General features: G+C 52.6%; 9 protein-coding genes across 9 annotated transcripts; 6 read left to right on the top strand and 3 right to left on the bottom strand.

Annotated features, from left to right (window-relative positions):
• Positions 1–677: 677 nt before the first annotated feature.
• Positions 678–3,033, bottom strand: BO94DRAFT_384415 (putative plasma membrane antiporter). The gene is made up of 7 exons (XM_025607282.1): positions 2,753–3,033; positions 2,629–2,697; positions 2,466–2,572; positions 2,246–2,419; positions 1,355–2,183; positions 1,199–1,300; positions 678–1,144 (listed from the first exon to the last, which is right to left on the bottom strand). The coding sequence occupies exons 1-7, from the start codon at positions 2,805–2,807 to the stop codon at positions 786–788; spliced, it is 1,695 nt and encodes a 564-aa protein (XP_025469671.1). The 5' UTR covers positions 2,808–3,033; the 3' UTR covers positions 678–785.
• A 924-nt stretch (positions 3,034–3,957) lies between these two features.
• Positions 3,958–5,474, bottom strand: BO94DRAFT_384413 (PEX11 family protein). The gene is made up of 3 exons (XM_025607281.1): positions 5,113–5,474; positions 4,486–4,963; positions 3,958–4,424 (listed from the first exon to the last, which is right to left on the bottom strand). Exons 1-3 carry the CDS (start codon positions 5,177–5,179, stop codon positions 4,262–4,264), a joined length of 708 nt encoding a protein of 235 aa, XP_025469672.1. The 5' UTR covers positions 5,180–5,474; the 3' UTR covers positions 3,958–4,261.
• Positions 5,475–5,583: 109 nt separating this feature from the next.
• BO94DRAFT_533386 (putative MFS phospholipid transporter (Git1)) lies at positions 5,584–8,222 on the bottom strand. Its single transcript, XM_025611317.1, has 6 exons — positions 7,653–8,222; positions 6,979–7,577; positions 6,899–6,917; positions 6,536–6,846; positions 6,213–6,483; positions 5,584–6,143 (listed from the first exon to the last, which is right to left on the bottom strand). The coding sequence occupies exons 1-6, from the start codon at positions 7,824–7,826 to the stop codon at positions 6,051–6,053; spliced, it is 1,467 nt and encodes a 488-aa protein (XP_025469673.1). The 5' UTR covers positions 7,827–8,222; the 3' UTR covers positions 5,584–6,050.
• A 1,353-nt stretch (positions 8,223–9,575) lies between these two features.
• On the top strand, positions 9,576–11,756 carry BO94DRAFT_533388 (proteasome regulatory particle lid subunit RPN7). The gene is made up of 3 exons (XM_025611318.1): positions 9,576–10,138; positions 10,227–11,053; positions 11,107–11,756. The coding sequence occupies exons 1-3, from the start codon at positions 9,692–9,694 to the stop codon at positions 11,297–11,299; spliced, it is 1,467 nt and encodes a 488-aa protein (XP_025469674.1). The 5' UTR covers positions 9,576–9,691; the 3' UTR covers positions 11,300–11,756.
• Positions 11,757–12,065: 309 nt separating this feature from the next.
• On the top strand, positions 12,066–14,230 carry BO94DRAFT_533390 (putative alanine aminotransferase; the record flags this gene model as incomplete). The annotated part of the gene is made up of 3 exons (XM_025611319.1): positions 12,066–12,222; positions 12,529–13,736; positions 13,796–14,230. The coding sequence occupies 3 exons, from the start codon at positions 12,066–12,068 to the stop codon at positions 14,048–14,050; spliced, it is 1,620 nt and encodes a 539-aa protein (XP_025469675.1). The 3' UTR covers positions 14,051–14,230.
• Positions 14,231–14,781: 551 nt separating this feature from the next.
• BO94DRAFT_544640 (F-box protein) lies at positions 14,782–16,095 on the top strand (the record flags this gene model as incomplete). Its single annotated transcript, XM_025613191.1, has 1 exon — positions 14,782–16,095. One exon carries the CDS (start codon positions 14,782–14,784, stop codon positions 16,093–16,095), a length of 1,314 nt encoding a protein of 437 aa, XP_025469676.1.
• Positions 16,096–16,401: 306 nt separating this feature from the next.
• Positions 16,402–18,470, top strand: BO94DRAFT_533392 (Smr domain protein). Its single transcript, XM_025611320.1, has 2 exons — positions 16,402–16,550; positions 16,647–18,470. The coding sequence occupies exons 1-2, from the start codon at positions 16,521–16,523 to the stop codon at positions 18,294–18,296; spliced, it is 1,680 nt and encodes a 559-aa protein (XP_025469677.1). The 5' UTR covers positions 16,402–16,520; the 3' UTR covers positions 18,297–18,470.
• Positions 18,471–18,555: 85 nt separating this feature from the next.
• On the top strand, positions 18,556–19,470 carry BO94DRAFT_533393 (peptide-methionine (R)-S-oxide reductase). The gene is made up of 2 exons (XM_025611321.1): positions 18,556–18,929; positions 19,009–19,470. The coding sequence occupies exons 1-2, from the start codon at positions 18,683–18,685 to the stop codon at positions 19,359–19,361; spliced, it is 600 nt and encodes a 199-aa protein (XP_025469678.1). The 5' UTR covers positions 18,556–18,682; the 3' UTR covers positions 19,362–19,470.
• Positions 19,471–19,583: 113 nt separating this feature from the next.
• On the top strand, positions 19,584–21,954 carry BO94DRAFT_513117 (stromal membrane-associated protein). The gene is made up of 5 exons (XM_025609831.1): positions 19,584–19,765; positions 19,885–20,053; positions 20,115–20,159; positions 20,229–20,331; positions 20,390–21,954. The coding sequence occupies exons 1-5, from the start codon at positions 19,657–19,659 to the stop codon at positions 21,680–21,682; spliced, it is 1,719 nt and encodes a 572-aa protein (XP_025469679.1). The 5' UTR covers positions 19,584–19,656; the 3' UTR covers positions 21,683–21,954.
• Positions 21,955–22,026: the final 72 nt, after the last annotated feature.

Raw genomic sequence — 22,026 nt, forward strand, 5'->3', positions numbered from 1 at the left:
AATACCTCTTCCTTAGATCTTACAGTCATGCACGATGGCGATCTTCACCTGCCCCGCTGGGCATCAACGATACTACTAATGGATCACATGTCCACTGCGTCTTATCACCCCAACCAATCAGACCACCCGGATCCCGCACCAGCGGGGCATCACGCGGCGGGGTCGACAACAAATCGAGTGAATCATCGCTTCTGCATTGCCAACCCTAAGGCTTTCTAGTCCGTTGTGCCTTTCTCTCCCAACTCTCTCTTCTTTCTTATCCTCTGCGCTGCTTATCTCGTGTTTTGTCGTTCAGCTTATACGTACCCAGGTGAGTACTCCGGTGGTAGTGTGATGGTTTGTGGTAGTATACACATCCACTAATGACATATCATGCATACAGTTACTACAATAACTCTCGCTCGTTGTCTTATTCGACAGATCAAGTCAGATCAGAATCAAAAAAAATGGCTGGAGCTCACAACGCCTGTCCCGCTTGCGGCGCTGCCATCCCTGGCGAGACTAAGACTTGCAGCTCTTGCGGAAAGGTAAATGGGCGTTTGTTCATGGGATTTGAGAATGGGAGCTAATGTTTGTAGACTTGCCCTGTTTAAGGGTCGTTGTCAGTCTGAGAGGATGAGATTTGGGGGTTTGCGGGGTGGAATAATGGGATAATGGGAGAAGTGGGTGGAGGGGTGGAGGTCCCTGATATTTATGTTGACGATGATGACGGTGACGATGAATGAGACATGAGTGAGATTCTTGACTTCCTGTTGATCCGTAGGTGATTACTGTAGAAGACTGGGTTAAACCATGTTTCTCATGTTCACGGTTCTATCTGACCGCCCGGACTGGATGGAGAGTCGCTCCATGCTTCTACCAGCTGGACTATCCTCTCTAGATCTAAGCATCGTTTCCGTATCCTCTTTGCTTTCCTCTTCACCGTCACTCTCTGAGGGACGCGAAAACCGGTTGTTGATGATCATCGAGTGACGTTGAGGATCAATCGTGCTGTTGTTCGGAAGAGGCTCGTTTTCGGACAGGAGGACAACGCTCACAGGATGATCGTAGATTCGGGGCACATTGAAGACTTGGTAGAGTAGGTTGAGCGCGGGAACAGATAGTCCGTGAGCAACAATAGAGAACAGCACCAGCCAGTAGACAACTGTATAACATTCGGTTAGTATACACTTCCCGACATTCTGGGCATGACCCATACCTGGTACCATAGCAGCAGTCATATTATTGATCTCCCTATCGCTTTGCCCGGGAGGCGGGAACAGTCGGCGAGTATACTCTACATACGAGACTGCACCAGCCCCTGTATATCAATGTCAGTACGAGAGGCAAAGGCATAGAGCATCTGACAACTTACCGATCGGCCCGAAATGTCCCAGGAACAGCGCCTCCTTCCAGTTGCTGCAAACCTTGGGCATGAATCGGTATCCAAGCAGAATCGATGGAATGCGCCGGAACGCCAGGATCATGAAGCCCAATCCAAACAACCTCCAGAGCGTGATTCCCGTATCATAGGGCCGTTGGAAGGATTTCCATGGCATGGTCGCCCCCAGGAACATGAACGCCGAGAAATTCAGAAGCGTCTCTATTGTTGAGTTGAACGAGTCGTGCCGAGCTTGCATCTCTTCATGGTAAAGCCCGTTCCAGTTCAAGACGCACCCTGCAATAAAACAAGCGAGTGTTTCATCTGAGCCAAAACAGCCACAGGTACCAACAATGAGCAATCCGATCGCCACGGGGGCCAATGTAAAGCTCTCATTGTCGATCCACCGCCGCTCAGATGCTTTGTTCAAAAGCTTCTGGCACGTAAATCCCACAACGGCACCGTAAGCCGCACCCACAAGGATCATATATAAAACCCCTTCGATAGCCCAGTGTTTCAGCGCGATACCAGCGCCGCCGCCGAAGCGTCCAACCCCAGTTGTCCCGAGCACATCTGGTATACCCCGTTCCAGGTCAAATTCCTCTAGGCTAAGAGTATTGGCTGGCGCTTCCGCATATCGTAGGAGCGAAACTCCAAGCAACAGGAGAGGAAATCCGAATCCGTCATTTCCACCTGCTTCCGCGGAGATGAATTCTCGTAGTGGCCGACGGACATAGTTATCAGCAAAGGGGCCTTTCGCTATCGCCTGGGATAAAACGGGATCGGTACAGGTGACACAAGCGCTTATGATGAGCGCTGCGAGCTTTTGTCGATGGTTAGCTATGCCCAGAGCACAGATCTGATGAAGGAAGGGACTCAATGTACAAAGGATATGCGTGGGATCATAAGCTTCACACAGGCAGTGGTTGCAAGCCACGATATGGTCATCAACGGAAGTAGGCAGATGATCATCTCCACCAAACGTTGCCTCAAGTACTTCTTGGGAAGTTCATATCCAACCTTGACTAACTGAATACCGATAACCAGACGTGTTAGGCCCTGGAACAATCAGTAGAAGCTCATTCACATCATAAGGGCATCCCACATAGGCTATTTCGCTGGTCTCATCGTCATCATTGCCTCCCCATTGGGATACGTTCAAAAACTTCGCGCCGATTGGCCCAAATGAAATGCCAATAATAAAGGCAGGCACTTAGTAGATGTTAGCATTTAGTCTTCGAACCTAATAAGATCGTGCGGAGATATACAAGCTTCACCAAGGTACCACCTTTGCTTGATCTTTAATGAGATGAAACCAAATAGCAGAATGTAGAGGCCTTTGCTAAGTGTCAGTCTCCTTACAAGTAAATATTCGAATGCTGGTCTCCTCACCTGTGACAGAGAGGACGAGGTTGAAATTGCTAACATCTAGAAATGGATGCAACATCCTGTTCGAACGCTAAATGGCTGTCTTGACTGGGTCCGGCCGGGGCAAAAAAGCCTCAGTTTCCGAGTCGGATTGGGAAAGCTGCTTGGATCCCTACGCAGCTAGATACTGAGTATAATCAACTCCTGAACTCAATGTGCTGAAGAGAGAAATGACCCCTCTGAGGCAGTCGAGGATACCAGTCAGATCCGGACCTGACCTGGAAGCACAGAAGCTCGGGGGCGAGTTTGCCTGTACATACATCATCCTAAGGCCATTAGCCGACCCCTGCCAACCCCTTGGTACACTGTGCAAGATAGCCGAGTGCTATCACACACCTCCGAGAGGATGCGTATATAGTGGGTCCATTTACGCCTCCTTGCAGAAGGGATTGGAGTTTCAAAGCTTGGCTGCACTCTTGGACAATGATCGGCGAGTGGCTCTGGAATGGGCCAAGAATGATAAGTCCAGGCTTCATGCTGATGGGTGGAAGATAACGGAGAATGCCGGTATGACATTAAGCTTCCGATTACTAGCAGATCGAAGCAATATCGAGGAGCGCGTTCGGGACCCTGGACAACGCAGCGTGTCACTCAATGGCAAGGAAGGGTGATCTGCACCGAAGGGATGGAAGGCAGCAAGATAGCAAGATTGTACGTAGCCAACAACACTAGACGAAGCTGGCCTATGGCGCAAGTGAGATTGGACTTGTCTGTGATGTTGTACTGTTTCCCCATGCACAAGCAGGCAGTAGCTGGTCCACAGAGAACAAGAAGTAGGGGGCCAGGGACGGGTCATCAGTGTCCAAGCAAGACTGAAATGGTGGCAACGAGCTCCACTGGCCATATTATGTATGCCAAAGTACATACTGTGTAGCCACCAGCCGGGGTTGAAACAATGGAAGACCTGGCTAAGTATCTTTAAGAAGTTATGTTGCAGAGTTTAGAACCCAGCGGTTGCTGCTGCAGGTAGCCGCCATCCTGGGTGCCTGAATCCGAGGGCTGCAAGGGGCCTTCCCATGCGAGACGCGGCGAGTTGACGTGTCCGACAGTCACTTGGACCTGTAACAGGGAGGGAGGTGCAGGAGGCCCAGCCGTACAAAAGGAATCAGCAGCTGGATGGAGTGACAAAGCAGATGCAGCAGAGCACAGCTTCCTATTTAGCTAAGAAAAGAAGGGGAATAATTTCTAAGTTACATGAATCCATATGAATAAGACTGGAGCCCGCATGGCAGGCGAAACGATCCAGCTAATCCAACACATGATAATTCACTTCTCGCACCGTCTCACTGCGCACCTCTTTGCCCTCTGACCAGACTGGCGGGAAATTGGCCGCAATATGCACACTTCAAAGGCCAATGATCATTTGCAGTATCAAGGTCAGTGCAGATCGTGCTTAGCGATGGCCAACACGCACTACATATCTGGCCTTGTTGGGCCCTTCCATTCATGACACATAGCCCCAATGTCGACCGCTTACGCAGTCTTCCGCCATTGGGACCAAATGCCGATCAAACTGCTGACCGTTCCTGCAAGACCCACGACGCCATCATCAAGAGATGCAAAGCCGAGGGCGGAAACCGGGACAGTCAAGTCACAAAGATCGGAGATGAGCTGGATGCGGGCGGCAGAACGCTCCCTGGCAGTAACACGTTAGTAACCCGATTTAGTGTCCGCGATCCAGGTCAAAGAACACATACTTCTCAAGCTTCTTCGCTTCCACGACACCTTCGCCTTCCTTGCGGTCAAGCGTCTTCTCCTTCTCCCGCAACCTGAACAGTGTGTACACGCCAGCAAGAGCGCTGCAGACCAGCCCCGCCATCCATGAGCGGTAAGCAGACTCCTGTAGTCGCTTGGCAGAAGCGAGTTTACGGACCCCGATCGTATCGACAACAGTGATTGTGTCAAGACTCAGGTAGCCGGCGTATCCGAGCTGACGACCGACTGAGAGATAGCGAAGCACGGGATCAATGGGGCTCTTGTTGTCCGAGGCAAGCGCAGCTGCCTTAAGGTGTTCAACGAACTTTCCGATCCTCAGGATCTTTCGGGTTGTTCCGAATTGCTTCTTAATAGCATTGTAAGGGTCGATGGCAGACTGGGGGCGGTTGGTGCGGAGGAGGTACCAGGCGTAGAAGCGGGAGAAGTATTGCAAGGTACGAAGAAGCTTGTCGCGACCGACTATAGAATCGTCAGCAATTGCCTGAAGAGCAGCATGATCGAGGGGCGCCCGGAGCACGAGCACTAGGACCTCAGGGCCAAGGGGATGGCTTTGTCTCTTCCCGGCCGAGAAGAGAGCGGCATAGGAAAGATAAGGAATCGGCACGTACCTGTCGTTGCGACAAAGCGCAAGTAGTGCGCCAGGGCAGGATGGTAGACCAAGGCGTCGGCAACCATTTTGGATGGTGTTGGGGGATGTGTTTGGATCGAATTAAAGCGCCGGATGATGTCGGGCAGTTAAAAGGTGAAAGGCGGGAGTCGAATTCCGCGCGATGTCGGGACGGCGTGGGGAGCGTGAAAGGGAAAGTGACAGGCCGACTGGCGGACGGAGGGGGATTTTCAACGAGATAGATAGATACTACTAGTACTGACTGGAGATGGATGCTCCACACCGAGGGTCGAAGGAAGAAATGACGGGGGAGGGGCGGAGCAAAGGATATTAGTAGTACTTAGGTACTGGACAAGGTTGCTGGATGATAGGGTCTCGGTAATTGAATGGCCGGCGATCGACCAACGTTCCGTTGTTGGTTGGATCTTGGATCATGGATCTCCTGGGGACCTCGGCTGGTCGGAGCATCCGAGCTCGCGCCTCTTTCCCCGTGCCGTCAATCACAAGATTCCACTCTCTCCGCGTCCGCTCTCCAAGGCTCCCATTGGCTGTCAAAAATTCTTTTCTTTCTTCTATCATAGGCTACATCACTAACATAATAGCCGTCACCTCTTTACACGCACACCACCAACTTATAACCAGAGCATACCATTTCAAGGGTCAGCTCGGTGGAATTGAAATATCTGTTACCAAAATCGCGCTTCTGGGCAAATTATCTTCTCGGCGTCGCTTGGGCATGCTCTTCTCCGGCTGAGACTCTTGGTGATCGCTTTCGCTGCTTGGGCTTGTTACTCGATGTTGCAAGGGCTGTCCGTCCTAGATTAGGGTGTCGCTCGGGTTCAGAAAGGGTTGGCACTATTAGGTCGGTGTTGGCCGAAGAAACAGTGCCCACATTGCTTGGGCAGATCCGTATGGCGCGTGGGTAGTAGGAGACATCGACTATCGCTCCTCTGAATTGCCCATGGAAGAGGTATCGTAACCGTGGGCTTCAAGGTAAGCACGGAACTTTGCATCCTCGTACGTGATAGTGTCCTAGAGGGACTGTTAGCCGCCTCTCACCTACCCCAGTGGATACATTACAACTTGGGTGATAGGACATACCTGGCCGATGTTCGGTAGAAGGAAAAAGGCCAATGCAGCACTGAAAATGCACAATGAGCTGGAGACAAAGAACGGGTCCTGACCGGAGCGGACCTTATTAGGTGCGTTGTTCTGGATGATCGGGATCACATAGGTGCCAACAAATGCGCCTATCTTGCCGGCGGCTGCAGCTATGGCATAGAATTGGCCACGAACAGCAGTTGCGCTGCTCTTGGCACAGCAGAGTCCAATATTGTCACCAGGACCAAACTCACCAAGACTCGAGAAGATGCTATATTTCCAAATCAGCCGATAAGCGAGGATAATGAGAAATAATGGCTTACCCGAATACCACAACAAATGCCGCAACGTTCTTCGCCGTTGATAGATACTCATAGCAGCCAGACATGATGAATCCGACAATGCCCTGAAGCAGGACGCCAAGTGCCAAAGTGTTGCGTGGTCCCATCCAATCACTTGCCAAGGCTCCCAAAAAGGATCCGGGGATGTAAAATGAATAGGTCAGTGTGGTCCAGCCGAAGCTCTTCCAGAGAGGAGCAGAGTCACCCAGAATGATCGCGATCCAGTCGGACGAGTAGATGCTAAAGGAATAGGAAGAAAAATCATAGAGAAACCAGATCAATGAGCACACAAACTGTTCATGGTCAGACATGGCCTGTGTATTGCCTATAACGAGGGGTACAAACCAGACGCTTCCAGTAGAACCTATGAGAAGTGGCTTAGTCTCTGCTCAGACCGTTGAGCGAAAGCGAATAGGGGGACTCACTTGATAATCAACCAAAGAGGGAAGCTGTGCATGCGCTCCCGGTTAAACTCTTCGGGTTCCTCCAGCTTCAAGCGAAGATAGATCAGACTAAGAGGTGGGATGACCCCAAGTCCCAATGCAATACGCCACACCGCACGTAGATGGTTCTCGGTAAAGATCAAGACCAAAATCATGGAAACCAAGGCTGATACAACGTAGGCGAAGTCAATCTGAAAATTAGTGAACATCACAAACCATCGGTTTCGATGGCCTTGCTTGAGTTCACCGGTGTTCTCCGCCGCTGCAACAGATCCTGCAGGGTATTCGCCGCCGATTCCAATCCCCAGGAAGAAACGATATGCCGTGAGAGCGGCAAATAGGCCATAATGGCTATTATTATATCCATAGGCCCCAGCACATAAGGCGGCGAAGATAAACAAAATGATCGTGGAAATCATAAGAGACCATTTTCGCGACCAGTGATCACTGGTGTATCCAAATATAAGCATACCGACCACAGTGCCGGCGAAAGTGATGGAAGAAACATTCTGGCTGGCAGGAGAGTCGGCATATTCTTTAGGGTAGAGCCTCTTGAGAATGGTATTGACTGGTCCAATTATCTAGAGACAAGCCATGTTAGAACCAGCGTGAAGGGCAATTGAGGCACCGGGAAGGGCAGAATCAAACACGCATACCCCATTGAGATAACCGTCGGAGAATAGACCAGCACCACAAGCAATTGTGGGCCAACTGCGTTCCCAGCGACTCTTCCCTGCGGAGATTGCATCCAAGGCCACTGCTTCAAGGGAGCCAGGGGCCTTTTCGGGTGGGACATCGACCTTGGGCTCCATCCCTGTTTTTGGCTCCATGGTGATTGCTTCCTCGTAAGACGAATGCCAAGATCGGATTTAGGATCTCTGTCCTACTGTTCAGTCAGACGAGAAGAACGGACAAGAATTGGACCGCTATGGGCGTTGTGCGAGGGTGACCCAGGAGAAGAGTTGGGAACTAGTTACCGGCACACAGAAATAGTATGGAAGCTTGTGCCTCTATTTTATGTTACGATAGAACGTTGGCAGAGGGGTAACGAAAGAGAAAGAGGGAAAGCGAAAGGGAATTGGGAAAGAAAGCAAATCAAGGAAATCAACAGGGAGAAAAACTTTCAGAGGCATTGAGGGCACATGATGGATTTCCTCTTTGATCCATGCTCTTCCAGTACCACGTTTAGTTCCAGTCGAGGTTGTATGGCCCCTCCCTTAGCAGCGTTAGCGGCATTATCAGCGGGTTCGATATGGCAGGTGGAGCCAGTACCCCATCTTCAAAAGCAGACCGGAGGCTACGCTAGTCTCATCTAGGTGTAGCCCACCCCATATTTACAGGTTTTCATTCGCTGAAGTCTTGTCCTTGATGACCGGCCGAATCTCATCGAAGCGATTGCGAGATTCTCTGCGACCTAAGGGCTAAGGCAGCCTTCCCGTCTGCTCGCTCTGGCTTGGTTTTCTTTTCGTCCCGTCGCACATGAGGGTTGCAGGCGACATGCAGTATCTTACAACTGCAAGAAAGGTGAATGAAAGCCCAAGCGTCGATGCAGAGTTACCAGTAGAGAACTCTGATAAGCAGCTGAGGTTTATAAACATGATGCTTTCGGTATAGAGTTTCCCAACAAATTGGCGGGTACTCTTTCATGGGACGGAGAACTCCGTGGTCATCTTGCCATGCATGTGAATACGATTGATAATTTGTTCAATTTTCTGTTCGTAATCATCGAGCTACCGGGCCAGATCAAGTAGTACGCCCCATACTACTAGATACTTACTAAACTGACCCAAATGCAACAATAAGCATCATCATCGGATGTGACTTCCGCCACATTGCGATCATGGATTGCACTCTTTTCTATCGAGATCAACTAGCAAAGCCTTCACTTCATCTCACGCCCCAATGTGTGACTGTGTTTTTTCATTCCTTCTTTTTTATTTTTTTTACCATTCGGACTGCACTGCTGCTGGTAAAGATGTTAGCCTGCCGCAAGCGCACGTGTGACCTTCGGCTCATTGAGGCTTTGAGCACTTACCTAGTTTCAACACGTAACCTAAAAAATCAACCCTGTGGATGATTCCACGTATTCACGCGGGGTACTGCGATGAGACAATGTGACAGGAGAACTACAACAGAACTGGACATTTCAAAATTACAAATCTTGGAAGCCATCGTTAATATGCATACACTGTTACTGGCTCCGATCTGCTGACATCTGATCGAGGGGCATGTAAAATCACTTCTTGTACGAGATGGACACAGACTCATAACTATGGATCGAGCCCTGCCTTGCTAGAGGATGCCTATCCTAACGGATATGCAGGAGGGGAGGTCGGGTGTCTATTCACACCCTAGACTCTAACTGATCATGTGCTCTGTTAGATCATGGTCAGAATGAAATTTCCCATTCATATAGCTAGCACAAGAAGCATGTTATTTTTTTTATGGCTTCGCGATGCTCAGCAGAGAGAGCGTAGTTGACCAGCCATTGGATGTGGTTCCGGCTCCGGAAAAACCTTTCCCCAGCTGAGCTCGGGTCAGCTACGTCCCAGCGGTGATGTATCTGCCTCATCCATCATCTTATCCACCGACCCTCTGCTCACAAGTCACTCAACCTTTGCCTTTTAGCCTTGCTATCCCACTATCTCTGCCACTGTCACCTCTCTAGTACGCTATCCTATCCCCCATCGCCAGCATGGGGTCCGATCCGCAGTACATAAAGTACCCTGACCTCACTCTCGCCCAACATGTCTTCAACCTCTCCAACCCAGCATCTCCGCAGGCAGTTCGACAGACATCATTGAAGAAGCTCCAGGATGTTATATCCGAGAACAAGATGGCCCCTTTCTACCGACACCTCGCCCACCCCGTCGAAGGCATCCTGAATCACTCCGGCGAAGGCGTCCCTCAGCTCCCGGCCAAGTCCCTGCTTACGTCGAATATGTTGGCTTCGCGAAAGTCACCTCAGAAAATAGATTTTCCTTGGGATGAGGCTCTTTATCAATCATTGGTAGAGGATAACCGGAAGGAGTTGGACGCTTTTCAGAAGGAGGAAGACGAGGCGGAAGAAGCCGCCGGGGAAACCGAGGTGCTGGCCGCACGGGGGAAGCGTGCTGAGTTCTGGGCGCGTGTAGGCGATAAGGTATGTCTTGAAAAGTTATAGCTATGAAGATATGAGAGATAGATTTCAAGTGCTGGTCGACTTGCTGACACCAGACCGCGCCTGGCAGGACAAAGCTATTGAATCCCACGAAGCCCTCCTTGAGAAGACAACATTCCTTGGTACCAAGATCGATCTGATGCTGGCTATGGTCCGGATTGGCCTCTTCTTCGGAGACAGTCAATTCGTCAAAAAGAGTATTGAGCGAGCGAACACCTTTATCGAGAGTGGCGGCGACTGGGACCGGAGAAACCGGCTAAAGGCCTACAAGGGTCTACATCTGCTCACTGTCCGTTCCTACAACCTTGCCGCCCCCCTACTGCTCGATAGCTTGTCAACCTTCACCAGTTACGAACTCTGCAGCTATTCATCCTTGGTCATCTATTCGATCCTTGCCGGCTCATTATCTCTGAAGCGAGTCGATTTCAAGGCTAAAGTTGTGGACGCGCCCGAAATCAAGGCCATTCTCGGCCCTGGACAGGATCGCTTGGCTGCTCTGACCGGACAGATTTCCTCCGGACCGGGTGCCCAGGACGAGGAGATGAAGGATGCCTCTGTCTCCAGAACGACGCCAGCCGCGGCTACTACTGTGGTTAATCTGACCACTTTCGGGGCGGGCTCTGGCATCCAGGCCGAGGCCGAGACTCCCGTGGACTTCTCGCCCCTTGGAAACTTGGTGGACAGCCTGTATACCGGCAACTACCGGTCTTTCTTCCTGGCGTTGGCAGCAGTGGAGGACAACTTCTTGAACCAGGACCGTTACTTGCATGAGCACCGTGCGTGGTTTGTGCGGGAGATGAGACTGCGTGCGTACCAGCAACTGCTCCAGAGCTATCGCGTTGTTGGCCTGAACAGCATGGCCAGCGACTTCGGAGTTACCGTTGATTACCTGGATCGGTAAGTCCGCGATCGGGCTGCGACTCGTGAATTACATTGACTGACAGCTACAGTGATCTTGCCAAGTTCATCGCAAGCAACCGGATCTCTTGCACCATTGATCGTGTCAATGGCATTATCGAAACGAACCGGCCAGACGATAAGAACAAGCAGTACGCGGATGTGGTGAAGCATGGCGATGCTCTGATCACGAAGCTGCAAAAGTACGGCCAGGCCGTGCGTTTGCGAGGAAGTGAACGGAGCTAGAGTGGATTTCTGGATTGGTCTGATCTTGACTCCCCATATGGTTCATGACTTTCTAGATGAGATACTTTAGTGATACATTCATCTTTTGACTCTGTTAACCATTGATCACTCACTGCGGGCGCCAAGGCAAGCGAGGGTGCTGTATCATACCTATAATGACCAAAGGCAACATATTCTTGAAGATTGGTGATCGTTGTGGAGAGTGAGCCGAAACTACCCTGGCCGACACGGCGTAGGGAAAAGATAGGCAGATACTGATAGGCGCCCTGTAGATAGCCGAGCCGAAGTTCGGAACGCTCCGGAGAGAAAGAATGTGGGATGGCTGGCCTGAAGGTACGACCTGGTCAGCCATGGGGGCAGCGCAGTCATCAGCCACGGCGGTGCGTCTCCCGCTCAAGTCTCCGGTGCTCCCAAACCCATATCTTGACAGTTCGACACACACCGAGTCTCGATGCGTACTCCGTAAAATGAACTCAATCAGCAACCCCCTTTTACGAGGCCTTATCATGTAAAACTAAAAGGATGGGAGGGCCCGCTGAGTCATCTGCTCACCGCCCCGTGGGATTTCCCCCGTGGGATACTTTTTTTCTCCGTTGCTGCTGTTTGGCCCACGATCACCTGGAGACTTCCTTTGTCGGCCTATTAGACGGACTTGTCATTTCTTTGCTTCAATCAGCAATCCGTTGCGAGTCTCCCCCGCTAGCCCCCACGGTGGAGAAGGATTGATCGTTCAATTGGCCGACATTGGCGCAAAGCTGTCGAAATCATGACCTGGCAATTTAAGCTCGCCTCTCATCTGCGGGCAACTCCGCTGCGATGCGCTGTTTCCCGGCCGAATGGTGGTGCCTGGCTGTCGTGCCATCAGAGCGCCCCGCGCCATTTGTCCTCCAGGGCAGGCTTACCCGCCAGCTCGGGGCTGAGGGGTGAGTCCTTCTTACTAGTTTCCCCCTCCCGTGTCTCTGATTGTCATTGGATATGGCCTCCCCCCGTCCCCCATGTTCGGGGTTGTCAGAGTCAGACGGCACCCCGGGGCCCCGTCCAGTCCAGTCCAGCCCAATCTTGTGACTTCCGGTTCCCCGTATACTGGCATACAAAGGGGCCTGCTGCGCCGTCCCGGCCGGATGCATTGTTCCTGTCCTAGTATCGGGCCCAGTCACGCATCTTAGCTGACCATACCTTGTCCTTGTGCCGTCGCAGATTCCACCATGACCGTCACTCTCACCACGAAGCGCACCCTGACCGCCTCGGCCCGCGTCGTTTGACCTTGGACAACATCAACCCCCACGTTAAGGCTGCCAAATATGCCGTCCGTGGTGAGCTGGCCGTCAAGGCAGAGGAATATCGTGTGAAATTGGAGAAGGGGGACAAGTCGTTGCCATTTGACAGCGTTATTTTTGCCAATATCGGCAACCCCCAGCAGCTGGACCAGAAGCCCATCAGCTTCTTCCGTCAGGTCCTCAGTCTTCTCGAAAACCCCACCCTGCTGGAGAACCCCGAGGCTCTTCGTACTACCTTCGGCTACCAGCAGGATGTTATTGAGCGGGCCAAGGTGCTTCTTGCGGACGTCCAGAGCGTTGGTGCTTACAGTCACAGCCAGGGTGCCCCCGTCATCCGTAACAGCGTGGCTAAATTTATCGAGCAGCGTGATGGCTTCCCGGCCAACCCCCAGGACTTGTACCTGACCGGTGGTGCCTCATCCGGTGTCAGCACTCTTCTCAACATCATCTGCGATGGCCCTAGTGCTGGAATCCTCGTGCCTATTCCTCAATACCCTCTCTACACGGCCACACTCTCTCTCCTAGATGCCCAGTGCGTTCCTTACCACCTGGAAGAGCACAGGGCCTGGGGTACCGATGTGAACGCTATCCGCGAGAACCTGGCGCAGGCCAAGGCTGCTGGCACCGATGTCCGTGCCATCGTCGTTATCAACCCCGGTAACCCGACCGGTGCTTCTCTTAGCGCTGAGGATATTAAGGGTGTGCTGGACCTTGCTGCTGAGGAGAAACTGGTGGTGATCGCGGACGAGGTGTACCAAACCAACGTCTTCACGGGCGAGTTCATCTCTTTCAAGAAGAGACTTCGTCAGTTGCAGCAGGAAGTGCCCGGAAAGTACGACAATGTGGAGCTGGCCTCCCTGCACAGTGTTTCCAAGGGCATGGTTGGTGAGTGTGGTCACCGTGGTGGCTACTTTGAGCTGGTCGGATTCGACCCTGAGGTCGCGGCTCAGATCTACAAGTACGTCAGCATCATGCTCTGCCCGCCAGTTATCGGGCAGTGCCTGGTCGAGCTGATGGTGAACCCTCCTAAGAAGGGCGAGCCCAGCCACGAGGTGTACCAGAATGAGTACAACGGCATCCGGGATGGCCTGAAGAAGCGCGCCTTTGCTTTGTACGAAGCCTTCCAGCGCATGGAGGGCGTTGAGTGCCAGGAACCCCAGGTACGTAATTTCACCATAATCGAACATATGTACCGAAATATTCACTGACCAATATCTAGGGCGCCATGTACCTCTTCCCCACCATCACCCTGTCCCCTAAGGCCGTTCAGGCCGCCAAGGATGAGAACCGCGCTGCCGACGAGTTCTACTGCCTCCGTCTGCTCGACGCCACCGGTGTCTGCGTCGTTCCCGGCTCCGGCTTCGGCCAGAAGGAGAACACACTGCACTTCCGCACAACCTTCCTGGCTCCTGGAACGGACTGGGTTGAGCGGATCGTGAAGTTCCACTCTGAGTTCATGGCCAAATACAACTAAGACGGAAGGTTATACAACCTGTACGCGTTATGAAGATATAGAGCTATACCATTTTCTTGTTCACAAAGCAAAGAAGAATACCATCTAGGAACGTGTTTAATTTTTCAATAGCCTATTTGATGCAGCTTTGATTGTGCGTACATACATACCTTCTATATTCGAGTAACCCGGACCGAAGCATGGCTGCTGTGGACACATGAGCGGGAGTAGACACATACCGAGCGAGAAACTGTGCATTCACCTAGTAACCCTCATCTTGCCCCGAAGTCCGATCCTCTCGTTGAACATGAAATGACGTGAGAAAGGTACTTAGTATTAGTACTGAAGCCGCCAGCCGTGGAGTGGGGACGGCGTCGTGAGTCAAGCCCCCGGGATCCAGATTCTGGAGTGGAACCAAGGGACGATCCGGTCACCCGAGTGTCACCGATCCACTCGGCCCAAATATGGGGGCATGGATTGTTAGACTGATATTGTAGTATCATAGTAGTTAGGGTGTTAGTGATCAGTCCTATGATCTTTTTACTCCTTTGTTTCTGTCAGGTGGGCGAGATCTTTTAACTGGGTATCGTTAGATAGTACTCGTCATCTGCTGTAAGCGATCGTCGATCAAATACATCCGTGAAAAGAATCTAGACCACACCACCTCCCAGATGATCAACCTTTTTCCTTCTTCAAGCCATTCGACTCTTTTCTGCTTTCCAATTTTTTCTCCTTCCTACACACGCCGTGAGATGCCTCTCCTGACGCTCCCCACCGAGATCGTGAGCATCATTTGCAGCCATTTGGACCCCTCCCACTTGTGCGCACTCCGATTGACTTGCAGAGATCTGTACTCCCTGTCCCTGGAAGCCTTCTCGGACGGCGCTTTCAAGAGCATATCCTTCCTAGTGACAACTGATAGTCTTCAACGACTCCAAAAGATCGCCGCCCATGAAATCTTCAGGCTGCGAGTCCAGGAGCTGTGGGTTGTGCCCGATTTGTTTGGCAGCCTCGCCGAGCCTGATTGCGGGTTGGCAAAGGGCCGGATCCTCACGGCGGCGATTATCGAGGCGATAGTGACGGAACATCTCGACACCCTCGAGGCTGGTACTCTCCGTGATGTTCTCAAGATCTGCCTGGACGGTTTTGAGAACCTGAACCGCTTCGGACTGCGATATCGCCATGTCTCCCATCTAGCATCGAAGCCTGATATCTGCTGTCTGGGCCTGCGCAAGGTAGAGGAACAGCTGGATAGCAATCGGACCTACCCACCGCCACAAAGTAGCGACATCCATCTCCGGCTCGTTCAATCCCACGCCTTGGCCTTCTCCGATTTTGTCCGAGCGGCCATTGCATGCAACCGCGGTCTCACCGGGCTTTCTACATGCCGCCATCAATGCCGTGGCCTGGCACCCCGGGCCATGACACTTACCCCGGCTCAGTACGAATCTCTGCTGCCGCTTCTGAAGCAACTCAAGGAGCTACACCTCTGCATTTCTGCGTTCGGACTACAAATAGATGAAGTCGCCTTCAAATACCTCCTTGAAATTCTCGCTGTCGCTTCCCCCAGTCTTGAACTCCTGACATTCTCGCCTTGGAATCGGGGGTACCGACTAAACCCTCATTATTTGTCCGGGATCTCGCAGCGCCTTTGTTTCACACGTCTTGCGGAGCTCCATGTCCGTGAACTTGAAATCACTCCCGATGCCTTGAAGTGCTTCATACGCAGCGCGGCGCCGACATTGAAGATCCTTACCATGAGAGCCATCAGCTTGATCGTTGAGGCCATTCCCACGGTGGCCTACAGAGACGAGCTCAAGCGCTCGTGGGGGCAGATTATAGAATTCTTTCGGGATGAACTATCGCTACAATCTCTGCACATGGCCTTCCTGTTCCACCGGGGTCGGAGGGTGGAAATAATCGACCGCTCGGGTCAGCTCGCCGGGAATCCGAGGCCCAATGACGGTACCCGCACTTTTTACAGTGCCGACCGGGCCCAGTTATCCTTCAAGAGCTGGGTTGGCCAGTTAACACCAGGCCTGCGAGTGTTCACCGAGGTACGGTAGTCAGAAGACCACTCAACCTTGAGTAGCACAAATCCCATGCTGACGGCAGGCTCGTATATTAGGGGCGGGAACCCTTGTAGAGTGACCGTTGGAGGATAGGAAGGGCCGGGACGGGGACAGCAGCGTTTCCTCCTTCTCTTGATGTTTGTGCTGAGACCAAAAATATTCTCGTCAAATTGAATAATGATTGCTAGATCGATAGATTGGTTCACGTAGTATGCTTATGTCAGCCACATCTGCACCGATCAAACTCCCCCGCTCAAGGAAAGACAAACCGAGAGAGAAGAGGGCTCGGTGACTCCTGCGCGACAAAGTCCTCCAGGATCAGTCTTGGGCCACATACTAGCAGCTATCCCGACTATCCACTAAATAAGGCATGACCAGAGGATCTTCTTGTCACTTACTTCGTATCATAGCTTTCGAATATGGGTGATAAGGGTGATGGTCCGCTGCAGGTTCGTCACCTTCCATTTGTGTGGGCATTCGCCAATGCAATGGCCCGAGCCATGGAGGCGTGAATAGCTAATCCTGCCATTGAATCGCGCTATTAGGACCTGGAGAAGACCTACTGCCCACCTCTGGACCCAGCATTGCTCACGGCCATTGCCTTTGACTATGATCTTACGGATTCAACCCAACTGCAACAACTTCGGGACACCTTGGATGCTCTTCGACTTTCCGCCTGGGAACAGGAGGATCTACCATTCGATCCGTCCGGCACATCCGGCTTAAGCCCAGAAAACAGCCTAGAAGCAGATGGGATCTTCTCAGAGCGTAGTGGATCACAGTGTGATCGGTCGCGCACAACCGATCTCACGAGCTTGACGTCTGGCTTTTCTTCGTTCGGTCTCAGTGACCGAAGCTCAAACAGTAAAAGCAAAAGCGGCTCGACTACATCAGATCATGTATCGTATACTATTGGGCCGGACGGCTCTCTCTGTCTGTCTGGAGCTAGCGACGAAGACAAGATCGGCTATTTGACGGAGATGTTTCCTTCGGCGGACCGCTTCACAATCCAACACACAATCAAGAAGTCTAACGGGGACGTCGACCGTGCAATGGACGTCCTGCTTAATCTCGTATTTTTTGACGAGCAGGCCCCTGATGAGGATGGGCTGAAGGTTGCCGTTCCCAAAGGCGTGGATGGCTTCGAAGACGGACCCGGAGAGGCGAGGAAGCAAGGACGCAAGCGTAAACCCAAGAACAAATCTGGCCGGAAGCAAGAAGTTCCCTCACCCCTAGGATCCCAACCTACTTTGGATGGCATGCCCAGTCTTAACAAATGGGATGCTGCTGGAAAGGATGTGGAATTTATTCATGCGCGAACCTCGCCGATTCTCAAAATGGAAATAGTTCGCTCGACATATCACGCCAATGGTGCCTCCCTTTCTGCTACGATCCGGACCCTTGCCAGTGCACATGCCCCGAAAGATGAAAAGGTCATCAATGATGACCCAGTCATGGTTGCGCAGGTGGCAGAACTTACACAGGAATTCGCTTGGGTCCCACCACTCACATTCGCTGGCTTGCTCAAGATCACAAGAAGCTCTGTATCGGCCGCTAGTGAGCTCGCGGCGGCTATGTTGACGGAACCAGTAGCCCCCTCTATATCTGAGATGATCAAGATCACAACACCACCGCCACCGGTGGATCTCGAAGAGGATGTACATCCGAGACGAGGCGCTGATCCACCGGCTACCCGAGATCTCTATCGAGCGAGAAGCGCGGCAGGCTTGCACTTCGCGGCAGGAGCCGAAGCATTATCAAAGGCATCATTAGCATATAGACGCGGCAAGTCGGACCGACTGATGGGTGGTGCTGCTGCATACTACTCTGCAGTGGGACGGGATCATATGGAACGCGCAAAGCGCAATGCCGCAGCTGCCGCCGACGCCCTGGTAGATTCACAGTCTACGTGGAATATGCTCGATCTCCATGGTGTATCAGTACAGGATGCGGTCCGGATTGCCAGCGCGCGAGTGTCAGAGTGGTGGGAATCTTTGGGGGATACAAAATATAGACGAGGCGGTAGTGACCCAGCCTGGGGTGGCTATCGCATTGTCACCGGTCTTGGAAGACATAGCCATGACGGCACCTCACGCCTGGGCCCAGCTGTTGGAAAGATGCTCGCCCGAGAAGGCTGGAGGGTGGAGATTGGAGCTGGGGTTTTGACGGTTGTGGGCGTCGTCCGGCATCGCTAGGGCTTTGGCCTACCTTGCTTTTCTTCATACTCAAGATATCCTGGAACATCCATCTAGAGTGCGGATCCATAGAAAGAGCGGAGTTATGGTCAACATCTACTGCACATATAGACATACGTGCACGTATGTGGCTTTGGAAAAGGGAATGTATCTACGGGATAATCCATACAAGGAATAGTGTTTGATATTGGTGAATATTGAGGGTGCTTCCGTCCGGATGACGTAAAATCTCAGGCAAATTGGTGCTTCAGCGGCGACCATCGTAGGAGACGATTGAATCCGCCTTCACATTTCTTCCTTCCCTCAATCTTATCTTCCAATATCACAGTCTCTACAACTGACAAGAACCGACACATCTTCTATCTTACACCCTGAGCCTCAACCCGATGCGCTTCCTGGGCCTGAGCTCTGTCCTTCGCAACTTCACCTTACCCCTCCGATCGCACTCCGCCCGATCCCTCCATCGACCTCCTCTCCCCATCTCCGGCGCAACTGTCCTGAGAGCCGCTCCCACGATCCCCTTCCTCGGTTCCTTCTTCGGATCCTGCGCGAAATCTAACAGCCAAGACGACAGCAATATGTCCTACCCCGACCAGCGCAGCCCCGACGCGTGGCAAGCCGTCCTAAGTCCCGGTATACCTCCCCACCTACCTCGGCAACCAACCCCTCACCTCTCAGCCATCCGGGAATAATTCCAACTAACTCAACCTAGAGCAATTCCGAGTCCTCCGCGAGAAAGGCACGGAGCGACCCTTCACGGGCGAATACGATAGCCACCATCCCTCGCAAGGCGTCTATAACTGTGCCGGTTGCAATGCGCCTTTGTACAAGGCATCACACAAGTTCAAGTCGGGATGTGGCTGGCCCGCGTACTTTGATTCTATTCCCGGCGCGGTTACAAGGCATACGGATAGCTCGTTTGGAATGGAACGGACGGAGATTGTGTGCAGTAACTGTGGGGGACATTTGGGACATGTGTTCAAGGGAGAGGGGTATCCGACACCCACGGATGAGAGGCATTGTGTGAATAGTATTAGCTTGCGGTTTAAGGGGGATGGAAACTAGGGGCTGCGCAGTAGTCTGTGGTGTAAATTAGTGTTTGTTAGAGTACTACAATGTCAATGATGAGAGATGAGAGCGACCCTTTTGTTTGAATCCAATCAACATCAAACGGGCATCTCTGGCACGTGCCGCTGGCCGGTCGGCGAACCCACCGCCTTGCAGCCTGAGGCCTGCGGGACACCGCAAGCCGCCACTTGGTGGCCCATTGACGTCCCCGTTTCAACTCCCCTTTCGTCTCCTTTTCTCCTCTCCTGTTGCATTCCCTGGTAATTCGACTCGGACTGCGCCCCTAGCTGTCATGTCTCGACGTGCCACGCCGTCCCAGGCTGCTCAGAACCAGCAGGTCATCAAGAGCTTGCTGAAACTCGACCAGAACAAGACATGTGCCGATTGCAAGCGCAATAAGCGTTAGTGACCCTCCGCAACTACCTCCAGTCTATACTTTTCTGTCACCGCGCCACGACCCCCGCTCAATGTGAATGTACAAATGTGTTTTGCGATCGCTGGCTAATAATTTTCTATTTAGATCCGCGATGGGCGTCATGGAATCTTGGAATCTTCATCTGCATCCGTTGCTCGGGCATTCATCGGGGCATGGGCACCCATATCAGTCGGGTGAAATCCGTCGACCTTGACTCCTGGACAGACGAACAACTTCAGAGCGTCGTGAGATGGGGCAACTCCAGGGCAAACAAGTTCGTCTTTTCCGCAACATTTCACATGTTCTTGGGACCTTGAGCTCATTGTTGTTGGCAGGTATTGGGAAGCGAAATTGGCACCCGGTCATGTTCCTTCGGAAGCGTAAGTGAATATCTTCCCCGCATACTATTCGACCTGGTGACTGTGTGGCTGAATTGACACGGCGGTTAGGAAAATTGAGAACTTCATCCGGACGAAGTACGAGTCCAAGCGATGGGTCATGGACGGCCAGATGCCCGACCCTTCGACCTTGGATGATGGCGACGACGATGTGGTAAGTCGTTCGGACCAATACACCCTTGTCGGATAGGCACTAATCCAGCTCAATAAAGCCTCTTGCAGTGGTACAGGAAAAGGCGAAGCTTGAGCGCTCCGCTTCTCAGCGGGTGGCGACGGCCAGTCAACCTGCAGTCCATCGCCAGCAAGCATCCATCGACCTCTTCGCCGACGATATCTCCCCTCCCGCACGTCCTAGTACGACAGATCCCACCCCTCGGGCGCCTCCCAAACAACCTCAGTCTGCGCCTGCTCCTAAGCCGGCGGCCCGTCCTGGAGATTCGTTACTGGGTCTGGATTTCTTCGGCAGCACTCAGCCGGCCCCTAGCAGTCGGCCAGCCAGCATAGCGTCGACTCCTACTGGCTCAACTGGAATGTCTAGGCCCGATCTCAAGCAATCTATTCTTTCACTATATTCGAAGCCTCCGCCTGCCCCGGCGCATCATGAGCGTACATCCTCATTCGGAGATCTGGCCTCTCCCCCGCCTCGCTCGGCATCCGCCTCGAACATGGGCGGTCTGACTGATGCCTTCAGCGGATTGAGCATTCCCTCAACCATGTCCCCTCCGGCCCCCAAACCGGTCGAGAAACCCTCACCCTTCGCCAACTTGGCGAACTTTGCTAGCATAAAGTCTACTCCGGCAGCTCCCAAGGTCTCATCGCCTACTGCTTCTGTTGGTAGTGGAGGGGGCAGTCTTTTTGATAGCCTCACTTCTCCTGTTATCCCTGCACCAAAGCCGCAGTCTCGTACCACATCAGTCTCGTCCAATGGGTTTGATGCGGGATTCACCAGCTTCACATCTCCTCCGCCTCCCAAGCCGAATCCACCCCAGTCGCCTTTATCCAACGATCTGTTCGGGTTTTCTTCGCCGGCCCCAGCCGCGCCCGCTGCCGTTTCACCGCCACCACCGTTCGCATCGACGTCTCCGCAGCAGGAGCTGAAGTCTGCTTTCAGCCTCACTCCTGCCCCTGCCCCTGCCCAAGCCCCCAAGCCTGCTAGCACCACGGCGTCCGTCGCAAGTGTACTTCCCCCCACGACCATCGATCCATGGGGAGGCAATGCCTGGGGTACGCCGGACCCTGCGCCTGCGGCAGCCCCTGCCCCGTCTTCGATGATGAAGGTGCCTGATACCCTGACTGCCAATGACGTCGGCGGAGGCTGGGGTACTCCAGCTCTTTCTGCGGGTTCCAAGCCGGCGCCAACTGTTGCGGCAGACGAAGACTTCGGCGGATGGGCCAGCGCAGCCCCGATCTCATCGACCACTACCACGACTAATAGGAATGCTTCATCCAAACCGGCGGGCGGGTTTGGCGGAGCCGACGACTTGTTTTCTAACGTTTGGGAGTAAGACGATTGCGTCGGCTTTCTTCCGTCTAATTTGCACATATTGGTGTTTATCGTCTAACTTTTAGACTTCAGCGGCAGGTTTCAATGTGATCTCATAACCATTCCGCTTCCTTTCTTCACTTCTACAGTGTCCATCTTGCTTTCCTCTCCCTTTTTTGGCATCTTGTTTCCTATGACTCATGACCAGGGATGGACTCTACATTCGGATTGTAAAATGGGCGGGGTTATGGATTCATAAGATTACGTAGTCATGCCGTACGTGCTATATGCGATATATATTCTTCACATTCTCATTGTATACCGCCTCATTGTTATGGTTTAGCCCTGGGGTTCGGTGGTTGTAAA

This window comes from Aspergillus sclerotioniger (assembly GCF_003184525.1).
Source record: "Aspergillus sclerotioniger CBS 115572 chromosome Unknown BO94scaffold_8, whole genome shotgun sequence".
NCBI classification, from domain to species: domain Eukaryota; kingdom Fungi; phylum Ascomycota; class Eurotiomycetes; order Eurotiales; family Aspergillaceae; genus Aspergillus; species Aspergillus sclerotioniger.